At 37.7% G+C, this 13,686-nt stretch overlaps 1 protein-coding gene across 1 annotated transcript in view; it reads right to left on the bottom strand.

The window, feature by feature from the left end:
- Nucleotides 1-13,686, bottom strand: part of LOC146004716 (uncharacterized) — a 64,663-nt gene that overhangs the window by 21,516 nt on the left and 29,461 nt on the right. The window contains exons 8-11 of the mRNA XM_083143711.1: nucleotides 8,612-8,796; nucleotides 7,122-7,275; nucleotides 6,110-6,255; nucleotides 961-1,270 (exon numbers count right to left, since the gene is read on the bottom strand). Of these exons, the coding sequence (XP_082999837.1) occupies nucleotides 961-1,270; nucleotides 6,110-6,255; nucleotides 7,122-7,275; nucleotides 8,612-8,796 (795 nt within the window). The remainder of the gene's footprint in view (nucleotides 1-960; nucleotides 1,271-6,109; nucleotides 6,256-7,121; nucleotides 7,276-8,611; nucleotides 8,797-13,686) is intronic.

The following is a 13,686-nucleotide window of genomic DNA, read 5'->3' as shown; positions in this document are numbered from 1 at the left end:
TCACTTTTTTCTAGCTATAATTCATTACAGGGTTCCCTCATTATGCAATTTTTCATCTCCGTATCTCTTTTTTTTTTTTCTAAACTTAGACTGCACCCGTTTGCAGAATGGCTCTAATTATTTATACAAAATTGTCAATGGCACACACTCCTTGAGGAATTCTACTTTCGAGTATCTATGCGCATAAGACACAACACAAGCTTATTTTACACAAGAAAACAGATTAGAAATTCAGAAAAGATCTCTCTTCTACAGACTTCCCACACAATATAATGACCTCCCATCAAGTATTGATATATTTTCCTCGGAATATGCCTATCAGAAGAAATGTTTGAAAATAATATCAGTGTCATCTTTTACCTATTCTTTGTTAATTCGTTATCCAATTTTGTGTTATTTTCATTGTTGACAATAAATAAAATGACCATCTGTGCTGTATCTGGAATTTTCTCAATATATAAATAAAAATGCACTCACTGTACATGTGCGACTTACAGACTATTGAGAAAATGGTCCAGTCCAAGTGACACTTGTCGCTTTGGTCTGGAAGCTCCCTTTAACACTGTTTTTCATGTATAACACCATTAAGCCTTGTTTCCATGATATGAAAAACTAAATATGCTGACCAAGGCAGTAATTTATTTTATTATAAAACATAAACTAAACGTAATGTTTTAACCTTCTAGCAAGGTCTTCTTCAGACTCTGTACCAAGTACAAGTACGTAACGTTTCAACCTTCTACCAAGGTCTTCTTCAGACTCTGTACCAAGTACAAGTACATTTAAGTTTAGTTTGTTTTATAAAAAAATAAATTACTGCCTTGGTCAGCATATTTTGTTTTTCATGCTTCCAAAAGCCCAAGAAATCAAAAATTCCCCCTCCACCCTCCCAAACACATGTGGATGTGCTTGCCAACCATTTCATTATATCCACACACAAACAAAAATACCACTACTAACCTCCTTCAGCCTGGCAATCGACTCTTCTTGCAACAGTTTTGAGGAAAGGATGACCGGCAGCTGGTTCTTCAAATGCAACACAGCATAAGATAGCTTTCTATGTTTTAAGGCCAGTTCTGAATTTAATCTCAATGATTCTTCAATGGAACAGTTTAAGTTTTGTATGGTACTGTTGTGGTTTGACACATAATCATCGCAGTTTTCTAAATATTGCTCATTGTTATTCTCGTGTTCCAAGATGTAAGTGTCAACCGTAGCCAACTGCTCACTCATTCCGGTACAGTGGCTTTCCTCTTCATCCTTCAGTGTTCTGTAAATTGTATATTTTATTATTTTTTTACCATGAATGAAAAATTAACAGCACTAAAAACATGCTTAAGGCTACCATATTTTTACAGCATGGAAATGGCAATTTTGAAAAAGTTGAACTGCAATAGTGGGCAATGATTGGAAAATTTGGAGAAATCAACCTATGAGTGAAAAAAGTCAGGGAAACATGAGTGTTTCTTGTGCTTGACAGGATTTAGGAATGAAAATATGCTTGAAGCAGATTTCTGAGGGAGATATTCTATATAAAATGATTAATGGCAATTAGGGGGCCAGGTGGGATATACCCAATTTTAGAAATTTTCTGAAAGTTTTTGCCCTTTTCCCCAAAAATGCTTTTTTCCAGTTTTTTCCCACCCTGCCCAAATGAGGATGCGAGACGTCATCAAAGAGTGGTCTTTTGTCATGGTTGCCTGCAAATAGCAAGGAATTTGTGTCTATACATCTGATGCCAGAGCCAGATTTAAATAACATTGCAGACCTTTTTTTTAAAAAAAAATAACTAATAAAGGACATTTAAAGAAAATGCTAAAAATAACAGTATTGCTTAGTTATTTGAGTGTCATGAAATAATGTATATTAATTAACAAAAACATGGAACTGAAATACAATTTGTTAACCCACAAAACACCTTTTCTTTCATGTAGATCATCATTATCCTGGAAAAGTAGTAATAAGAGTAAAATAATGTTAATAATAAAATATTGCACAATAAAAGTCAAACTTTTATTCTCACCAGCCCAGAGTAAGAGTATTGTTTCCTCTGGACAAACTGTGTGTAAATATGTTACATTTGAATATAAGCAATACTTGACAATCAGTGGTTCAACCATCTTTCAGGGAATATGCACAGTTGTACCACTGGCAGTACAACTGCCTATACTACAGATAATTCACCAAATTGTTAATGCATGATTTCATGCTAAATACATAATAATGCCCAAACAACACTTTGATTGATTGATTGAATTATTGTTTTAAGTCCACTTTATGCACAGAAAGGCTAATCGGGACTGGACCTACAGTTCAAAGTGGGATCCGAACCACTATGTGCCTCCACCAGGTATTGAACCTGGGACCCCTTGATTACAAGGCAACGATGCTACCACTGCACCATCGGGGAGGCCCTAAATAACACTTTGAGTGGGAGACTTCCTATCTGGCCACTGAAGGTTCTGGGTTCTAGTCCCAGCCTGAACATGGGCATTCTTTTGAAAGTGTCCATCCATTTCAACTAATAATTGTTGATTGCTATTGTTAGCCCAAAGAAGAAGAGAAGCAACATCAAATAACAGAAACCTTGATTCCATAGTGGGTGACAGATGGCCATTATCTGATCCATGTTTCAATTATAGTAAAATCTTCATAGGGTATATGGACATGCTCTAACTAGAATAAATTTTATTGTTTTTCAACATAAGTGGCAAATTTACTCAATTTCACTGCAGCATGTATTTCCAGAACATCACATGAAATGGTAAAGTTCTCCATGCCATGAAGGCATATTTAGGTTGATTGATTGAGTTGGTGCACAGTAACGCTAATTGGGACTGGACCTACAGTTTAAAGTGGGATCCGAACCACTATGTGCCTCCACTAGGTATCGAACCCGGGACCCCTTGATTACAAGGCGATGATGCTACTACTGTGCCATCTTGGAGGCCTGGCACATTTAGGGGATGTGGGAGTAGACTTGACTTAATTCCTGTTGTTCCCTGTGGAACATAGGGCATCTCCACCTGGTCCTACTGACGGCAATTCTCTTCACTACATTCCAGCTCTTTCCTTCCTCCAAGGCCTCAGCATGAACAGATCTTCGCCACGTCTGTCTAGGCCTCCCTCTTTTCCTTCTTCCCTGCAGGTTTTAGTCTAGTGCCTCTCTTTCTACAGCCTCATTTTCCTTCCTCAACGTATGTCCTATCCAATTCCATTTTTGCTGCTTTATTTGTATGGACACCTCGGTTTCTCCAGAATTTGTCCAAAGTTCTTGGTTTTGAATCACTTCTGGCCAAAAGATATTCAAAATTTTTCTCAGGCAGCAATTGATGAAGGTCTGTAGTTTAGAGGTAATTGTTTTAGTTACCTTCCATGTCTCAGACCCATATAACAGTACAGACTTAACATTACTTCGAAAAATATGAAGTTTGGTCTTCATAGATATCTTCTTGTTTTTCCTTACTGGATAGAGCTTCACAAAGGCACCGTTTGCTTTTTGGATACGTTAAGGAACATCCTGTGCAGTCCCTCAGTCTTTTGCCACCAGACTGCCCAGGTAAGTAAAGCTATCCACATTTTCAATAATCTCTTCAATACTAAATGGGTCTGTTTTTGTGGAGTTAATCCTCATTGCCTTGGTCTTCTTGGAGTTAATCACAAGTCCTACTTTTTTGCACTTTCTATCAGATCTGCTAGTTTTGTTTGCATATCACCATGTGCTTCAGACAAGAAGCACAAATCGTCTGCAAAATCAAGGTCTTCTAATCTGTTATTCAATCCCCATTGGATACCACGTCTTTTCACTCCTATTACATTTCGCATCACTGCATCGATCACAATCAGGAACATTGTAGGTGATAATATACAACCTTGCCTCACTCCAGATTGCACATCTATTGGCTCAGATACACAGCCGCCTACATGTATAATCACGATAAGTTTCTCGGATAAGATCAAGAATTTTTGTGGGTACTCCATATCGTTTCACTTCCTTCCACATTGCATTTCTGTTGACAGAGTCAAATGCTTTCTCGAAGTCAACGAAAACTGTATAGAGATGAGATGACCATTCTATACATTGCTCCAAAATTATCTGCAAGGTGTTAATTTGATCAATACAAGAGCGATTTGGTCGAAACCCTGCCTGTTCTCTTCTGAGTCTCAAGTTAACATGCTCCTTAATTCTGTTTAGGATAACTCTAGTGAAGATCTTACTCGGAATGGAGAGAAGTGCTATACCTCTCCAGTTGTCATACTTTGATGTATCCCCCTTTTTCAGTAGCTTCATTAACAGGCTACTCCTCCAGTCCTTAGGCATCACTCCCTCTATCCATATCTTCTCAAATAAGGTCTGCAGCATATTTGCCATGGTGTTTATGTCACTTTTCATCACTTCCGGTGGTATGTTGTCGACACCAGCTGCTTTACAATTACGTACCTCTTTCAGAGCCTGTTTAATCTCTCCTACTGTTGGAACATCCGTCCTAATTCTTACACTGGGGCCAACATCACCATCATTATCATATTCCTCTTCCCCCTGGTCTATCTGAGCATCCACAGAGCGATTAAGGGTTGCAGAGAAGTGCTCCTTCCCAAGGTGCGAAATCATTTAAGACTGGTGGGGGGGGGGGAGAAAGATCTTAATCTACAACCCCCCACAAACATACATATAAATTATACCATATACATATTTATAATGTTATTAAAAGTAAAAATAAATTAGTAATTAAAATAGTATTATTATTAATTACACACAAAGAAATAAATTTGTTACTTTTCTGTATATCAGATATTATAATGTAGCAAACTATTTCCTTTACTAACTGGATAAAGATGTTAATAACTTATGAAATAGTTCAAGTGTTATTGTTATGTGTAAGTTTTTATTTAGTTTTGCTTTATGTTAATATAAATCAGATTTCATAGTTATTTTTGTCTTGCATTCTTGTTTTACTTTTTTGTGAATTTTGATGTAGATTTGTTAATGATCTCTTGAGAGAGAGAAAGCACTCAACACTCGCAACCACACTAAATTGTGTACGTTTTCGATATTTTTCTTAGTAAAGTACATTTGAAATTAAAAGTAATTGCTTATCTTTTGTTTGTTGTAACAAAAACTCTCCCCCTCTGGAAATTTTTGGTGTGGGGGATTTTTGAGGCCAAGATTGTTGGTGGGGGGAAATCTCCCCATCCCCCCAGGATTTCGCACCCTGCTCCTTCCGTTTCAGTTGGTCCTCAATATTCGTAAGGAGGGTGCCATCTTTACTTCTCACTGGTCGATTTATCTGGGTCTGTTTCCTTGACAGAACTTTTGTGATGTATAGTTCTTTAAGATTTCTCTTTTTTGCTGCTTCCCCTGCCTGTTGGGACAGATTGTCTACCCAATTTTTTTGATCCCTACGAACACTACTCTTTACTTCTCGATCCTTCTCTGTATACTTTGTTTGCAATTCTGCCTTCCTTGCCCTTGTCCTGCTTGAGTTCATTGCCTCCTTAATTATTTTTCGCTCATTAATTTTTTTCCCAGGTCTGCAGAGACATCCAATATTTTTTCCTCCTATCCTTAAAGCCCAGAACGTTTTCACTTACTTCTGTCATCTGCTGAACCTTGCCCAAGAATAAAGACCATTGAATTGAATTGAGAGGATGTGGGAGTAGGGCTCCCGCATATTCTCAACCATTTTGGAGGTGATGTGATCAGCACCACTCTCCAGTCACTTTTAACCCCCACGGTTGCCCCCAGGTACACACTGATTTGAGGCTTGGTGAGCCACAGAGTCACTTGTGGGGACAAGGTTGGAAAAATTCCTACCTTAGATCCCCCACCTCAGGAATCAAACCTGGGTCTCCCGCGTAGCAGTCAGACACCCTACCTGCCATGGATTCCCCCTCTTAGAATGAAATATCTTCTAATATCACAAGCAGTTTTTTGACTTGTTTTACCCTCACAATAAATGAGACACCCTGCACTTGCTGCAGGATAGTATTACACTAAGCACTTGACCATCTGGTACTAGCTTTATATATGCATCAGTGTAGGGTTATGGGAAAATTATAAAGCATAACAACTGTGAATCATGGAAGACAGTCACATGTTGAACCTAACCTTAACATTTCTAAGTTCTTCTTCAGCATTGTGAATTTAGCATAATTTTCTGTTGCTGCCTCCTCAAATGATTGCATATATTCCAACAGCTCATCAGATTCCCGTTCATCATTGTGCACATTAATTTGCAAGTTGTTGCACTGCTCCTGGAAGATTAGAAATGAATAATGAAAAATTTCCATGTACAGTTGCGGACACTTCTAGGTTATAACAACTCAATTGAAAGTCAGTGGAGTCATTACAACCCAGAAATGTTCATGACTGTACACAGTAGTTGCAGTGTGTAGAGGACTTCAAGATGAATAACTTTTCTTGGTGACATCTTGGTCAACTCTATGAACTGCTGAAAAATTGCATTTGTCATCCAGTATGCATGCAGCCACATGCATGTATTTTTGCTCTCGGAAAACCATGTCAAAGCATGACTTTGACAAGCAATGTATTGCTGAGAAAAGTTCTTCCATCCTGATGTTTTTTACTCACTGTGAAAGTTTGTTTGTGTTATACCTCAACACCCTGTACGTTCCATGGACAAATCAAAAAGTAAGTTACACCCAATCCGTTTTCCTGAACTAAAAGAGATAAAATAATCACGCTTGGTAGCAACACTGTCCGGAATGTTTTCTCTACACACCCGAAGCAGCCATGCTGCAGCTGGTTTAGTATGCCAATAGTCACCGTGCGAGTATGGAACGTCGTATTGTTTTATCCAATATTTTTTTTCTTTTTAATGTGTTTTTGTTTGTTTTATACAGAGGGGTGTAACTTACTTTTTGATTTACCTAAGTACTTGTAGCTTACTGGATACAACCCATAACTAGCATGACAGCCCTTTCAGAGCAATGACCTACCGGCCTTCCAAAGTGCCCAAATATAGAAATGTTAAACAAACCCTGCAACCTAACTTGGACATCTTGCCTCATGTAAAAATGAATGTGAAAAAAATGTTATACAAATTTAAAAAAAAATAGATCTATAGCACTACCATGTAGTTCAGTAATCATAAACTTACCTGCATTGCTATTCTGTTTTGCAGTAACGTGTTGTAAGATTCATCTAAGTATTTCTGATTTTCACTGAGTATTGCTTTTACTGCATTTAACTTAGCCTTCAACTTAATAACAGTCTCTTCATTCATTTGTTTGCGGTATAACAATTCTTCCTCCCTGTATTGAAGTAAAAGGAATATTGTTTCTATTATTTCTAAACTACTGCTGTATTTTGTTTCAAAGAGTTTGTATTTTGAATTCTATATTATGTTAATTAAATGCTCATTTCCAGTCCTACTTCTTCTAAATTCCTCTTCGCAAACATTTAGGGGATGAGGATTAGTAATCATGAACATTGCCAGTAATTTTTTTAGGTGCAGTCAGGTCATTGATATAATATTGAATAGTGTGAATATAACAATAATGGGGCATTCCATCGTTACGTGTGTGGCATTTTACACACAAAATTTGAGGTTCTAAACATGAGATTGGATTAAAATATTCATGAAGATCTGATTTCCTAGAATTTAAGTACTTTGTGGTGTCTGCTAATAAATTTTTAAAAAAACTTGAGTATGATGGCGTAGCCTGAATGTATGATAAGCATTAACAAAAGTGCATTACGTGTGAGATGCTTTAAAAAGGTACCAAATTTTGACTTCTCTTGTCTGCGAAGTATATAGGTTTCAGATGCTAGTAACTTTTATTGGTGAAATATGCAAATTATATTCACCCATATTCGGCAGGGGAGAACTGGGATTTTTTCAAGGGGCTCCTGCACCCACCCAGCACCATATAAAGTGGAAACTGTGGGGGGGGGGGGGGGGTAAAGGTGGCCACGGGTGTGGTGCTGATCACATCACCCCCACCTTTGGCTGCATGAACAACAAAGTGTGGGGCCCTAACTCCCCCTATACGCCTTCATGGTGTGGTGCAAAGCACGGGAGCACTTTACTTTTTTTTTTACTTTAATAATTTCCATATTAATTCATTTTGTTATCTACATAGAGAAGAACCACTTTCCGTGGAATTCTCCTAATTATAAATTAGTAACAATAATAACACAATATTATTATTTTAGTCATAAAGTTTACCTAAAAATCACTTAAAAATCTAATTTTTTGACTTTTTAAAACTCACTGAACTTTGGATTAAGTGGTAGATACTTAGAAATATGAAGTTTTTACACTCATTTTTTCGACCAATTTTATATTTTCCTTTCTTTTGTTCTGTGGGAATGTAAATTGACTGAACTTTATTTCTCTTACCAACTATCAAAATAATACACTTTGTACTCTTATTTCTAATTTGAAATGAAGGATGCTAATTTCTAGGAGGTCAAGGAGGACATCAACGCGGAGCTCATGTTAGTAATATATATACTGGATACTAAACAGCACTCAGTGTAATTTCTGTAATTACTGTGATGAAATTCTTAAAAAATTAAATTGTGAAATGCAAGTCAATTAATTCATATTAATTTTCCAAGTGAACACATGAATCTGTCCACAACCTTTTAATGCTATCCTGAATTTCTTCTTTGATGGAATGAAATCTTGTTTGACTTTTATGTTGCTCTGCATCTAATTCCTTCAAAATATCTTTCAAGAGTGTCTGCTTCTTCTGAAACTCACTTTGGAAGCTTCTTCTCATCTCCTTCTTCTTGTTATGTTCATGCCGTAAACTTTCAAGTCTACCCTACAAAGATACATTTATAGATCAAAGGAAATGTAATGAAAATTTGTATTTAAAATGTCAATCATAAATATGACAAAATGACCTCTCCGATGGTGCAGTGGTAGCATTGTCACCTTGTAATCAGGGAGTCCCGTGTTTGATACCTGGTGGAGGCATGTAGTTTTTCAGATCCCACTTTAAACTGTAGGTCCAGTCCCGATTAGCCTTATTGTGCATAAAGTGGACTTAAAACACCAACTCAACAACAATAAATATGACAAAGGAAGAAGATCAAGTTTTGTGTTTAAATTGTCAATTCAGACTGTCGCCTAACTCAGAGGCATATATTTGGGGCAATCTGTGAAGCCCAGACTCGATGAATAAAATACAGAAAAAAAATATCTATCAGAAAATGTGCATAAAATTGTTCATTTCAATAAGAAGATGAACCTGATTTCTTAGAGGAGTTGGAAACATTGCCCGCTTTCTTTAAATTCGCGAGACGGATGGCCCAGCGCCTGCAAGCAACTCCACGGGGGTGACAGGCCATCTTGACAGGGCTACCACAAAGATCACCCGATCAATGTTGCAAACCAATTTTTCCCAGCATGTAATTTCCCCAGGATCGGGGAATTGTGGAGCCAAACTGTTACAGGAGAGAGAACAGGGTTGTATATGGCGGGGGAAAAAACCCTCTGAACTTCCTCAACAATCTGGGTCAATGTTGCAAGCCAATTTTTCCCAGCATGTAATTTTCCCAGGAATGGGGAATTTTAAAGCCAAATTATCACAGGCAAGGGGAAGTGTGCCATATGACAGGGACAAGAACATCATTGAACGCTTGTAGAGAAGTTGAAAAAGAGGTCGTTGACCTTCAAACAACTAGAGATACAGTGGGGAGTAGAAAATTGTTGGCTGAGCGGGAATGGTTCATGAGTGCATCTAAAGATTACCGAAATGACAAGGACCAGTTCCTGTCTAGATCACGTCAAGTGGTCTTGGTGCGTGGAATTTATTTAGAAGCAGCGCGTGAATACAGTAGTGAGTGGATTGTATTTTTGTGAATGATATGTGTCGTGTTGTGTAGTGAACTGAAATGAGGGACATAAGTAACAAGCTGTCTATTCGGCTTACGAATGACGATAAGCTCCAAATCGTTGTGGATTTTTCTTGTATGGCCACTTTATGAACCGATAAGCTAATGGGGATCGGACCTACAGTTAAAGTGGTATCTAAATCACCATGTATCAAACCTGGGACCCCTTAGTTTCAAGGCAACGACGTTACCACTGTGCCAACAAGGAGTACCTAAACTTAAAATCATGAAAATAGGTAGTTTGAAATTTTATTTTTATTCTCGTATATAGGCCTAGATAATATTTCACAATATGGGCCTCTTATTTATGCAAATAAGAATGAAATTCTTTCTTTACTAGCAGTGTGCATTTCCATGTTTTATTTATGAGGTATATATTTTTAATCACAGAGTCACATCACTTCCACCTGCCACCCCAAATGAGTTAAAAAAACAAAACCACCCCTACCAGCAATTTTTTGTCCATTCGAACACTATGATATGGTGCGATAGCTAAGCTTCTTAACCCAGTATACGTCACTGGCCTAAGTATAATTTATAAACAAACTGGTAGCACATTTTATTGAAGTGGTGAGATAACACAACTTGTATCTTGCTAATTATTTAAAATTTAAAGCTTTGCCACATACTTACAAAACTAAGTAAAAAAATATGGTTGAACCTGTATTGAAACTTGCATACAGTGTCATCTACACTACTCCTGGGTTTGAGTTTGTTCTTTTAGTCCATTTTATGCACAGAAAGGCTAATTAGAACTGGACTTGCAGTTTAAAGTGGAATCTGAACCACTGTGCTTCCACCAGGTATCGAACCTGGAACCTCTTGATTACAAGGCAACAATGTTATCACTATACCACCGGACAGGCATCACATTACTCCTGACGTACAAGCTAACTGCTCTTACTTGATGTTTTACTTTTACATGGGATCCTTTATCCAGTATGTAACATCAATTTTACAATGAAGATCACATGTAAATGTAAAAAGTATTCTGTACATTTTATTTCCAATCATAATTTCTATACCCTGTTCCAGCTAACTGTGGAGCAGGGCCATGCATATCAGCAGAGGAGGAAGAGGGAGATCGAGTGGGCAAAGCCAGAACTAAGCAGGGACAGTGGGTAACTCCAGCCCCCTCCATTATGCAATCCAGTTCCTATCACTGTACATTGGTGGAGCCGTCTCACATCACTACTTGTGCAGACACTTGTTCGTCTGCTCCACAGATAGCTGGGACAGGTTATAAGAAAGCACATAACTTACAAAGTGCATGTGATTGTAGAAAAATGTTGAAATCTTCATATCCTTGGGCAAATCAAAAAGGAAGTTACACCTGAGCCGTGTTCCTGTACTAAAAAAGAGAAAATAATCATGCTTGGTGGCAGCACTGTCCAGAATGTATTCTTCCCATACCCGAAGCAGCCATACTGCAGCTGCTTTAATATGAGAGTAGTCACTGTGTCAGTATGGTGCATCATACTGAGGTGGCATCCAACATTTGAGTTGCGCTCAGTTGTTCGATTTTTGTGGACACAAAGGCATAAGCTGAGTGAAATCCATCGCCAAATTGTCGAGGTGTATGGTGAGAATGCAATGTCACACCCCATGATCAGGAAATGGTGCCAGGTGTTCGAAGAGGAAAGAACAAACGTGAATGTCAAACAGTGTGTTGGGCAGTCTGCAACTGTGAACACCAACAAAACTGAGCATGTTAATGCAATCATCCTTGCCAACCGCAACGTGAAAATTAAAAGAGATTGCAAGTGAACTGAGCATATCATACGATAGTGTGTCTATGCTGAGTAATGACCTGTTGGGTGTATAGTAAACTGTGCTCTCACTTGGTGCCACGATTGTTAACCAATGAGCACAAAAGTCAACTCAATTGAAATTGGACGGAATTTTTAGACACAAGAAATAAAAAAACTGGTCACACGATTCAAAAAGTGTTTGGAATACCTTGGTGACTACGTCGAAAAAAGTTAAATGTTCATACATTTTTGTCCAATAATTATTTTCTTTGTGTTTTGTTTGTTTTATACAGGGGGGTGTAACTTACTTTTTGATCTGCCCTAGTACATAGGAAATATGCATGTATAATCATTTTCATATGAATTGTTTTGTGATTCAGTAAATAGACTTAAGAACAATTTTGTTTCACATTAACAGTAAAGTGAGTAAGTGGGTAATTTTATTTTGAGCTGCAGGTAATGGTCAATATCTGTATGTGTGAATAGTTCATCACACTAGTGAATAGTTCATCATACTACTGATATGATCCATATTTTTATGTGACGTCACCAGTAGAAAATATGTCACTAATATATTTATTTTGTGAAAGAAAGCGTAATTTCCTTGTTATTATATGTAATATTGCACCCTGTTTGTAATATATATCTTTTGTATAATGTTTATTGTATTTTATGCTCTGTTATGAGTAGTTTAATGTATCTTCATGTTTGCAAGAGTGCACTATATGAATTTGTATTTCTAAACATGTATAGATGTCAGTTTTGTTGTAGTATCCTTTTGTAGATAGTGAGTGATTCATCTGTACTTTAATCTGTGTTCTCAAAAATAGTATAAAAGCGAGGATATCGCGTAAGAATCATCACACTTTTTCGCCACGGATCGACGAAGCTTTTAAACTTAAAAAGAACTCCTCGGTGTTGTGCATACATCTTGGTATGGTAGTTCGGGGCGCAAGCTAGGCCTATGTGAACATAGGTACGCCGATAGCCATGCATTGATGATATGCACAATACTGCAACCATTCTACGTCAAATAATAAAGTTAGCCTAAAGATTAATTTGGAAATAAAAGGCTAAAGAGCAAATATTGGCTCAGTTATCATTGCATATCTCTTGGTGTGGTAGTTCTTGGCGCAAGCTAGGTCTATGTGATCATAGGCTTGCCGATAGCCACGCATTGAGTTTTATGCGTTTTAATTGAGTCAATTCATCGACAAAGCGAAATCTTCGCCTTCGTCTCAAGTATAGTTGCATTATAATTGCAATAAATAAAGAATAAAACTTTTCAGTTTATACATACGGCAGTAATGTGGTTTTATTTCTCTGTGCTGTGAATATTGTCTTTGCCTAACACTATCCCTGTACCTGAGAGGAGTCTGTGTACAGTAGAATAGGTAAGACAAGAAACTCCTCGCGGCCTCACGCCCAAGCCATACGTAGAGGAAGGACGCACAGAAGCAGGGTTGGCAGTGCATACGGTTCAAATGTCTGCGCAGAACGAGAACACAAGAAAACTAAGCAAAGAAGATCTGGGTGGTATGGCGGTAAACATACAACGGAATGACCGTGTTCTGCTAAGATGGAATCAATTTTGAACATCTTCAAACGGGGTTTGTTAATTTTCACCAATGAATACAATTCTGGTTTGAACATGTGTGCGTCAAAGGGGGTGTTGTTTTGAACAAGCCACTGAATCATAGTGTCTTTTCGGGAGGAGGAAGAAGGCGCAGGATTTATTTGTATGTTATGGCATGAGGCGTTATCAACAACAACCACACTGTTTCGTGTCAAATTTGGGATCAACATCTCCCCGGACCCTGTGGCTGAGTGGTTAGCACATCGCGCTAAGGGTCCTGGGTTCGAATCCCGCTCGGTCATGGTTATTTGTAAATGTCCATTCATCAATTTCATCATTTCATCACTCATCCCCATCTTCGCAAATTAGCCAAGAGGCACAAAACGCGAAGTAAAATAAAATATATCAAATAAAAAAAAATCAAAATTTTGGGCCTTCATATCATGGTGGTAATCACCAAGAGATTTTCCAGATTTGAACATTAACCG

This window comes from Lepisma saccharinum, chromosome 1 (assembly GCF_977018435.1).
Source record: "Lepisma saccharinum chromosome 1, izLepSacc3.1, whole genome shotgun sequence".
Classification (NCBI taxonomy): domain Eukaryota; kingdom Metazoa; phylum Arthropoda; class Insecta; order Zygentoma; family Lepismatidae; genus Lepisma; species Lepisma saccharinum.
This window is presented reverse-complemented; position numbering and strand designations above follow the sequence as displayed.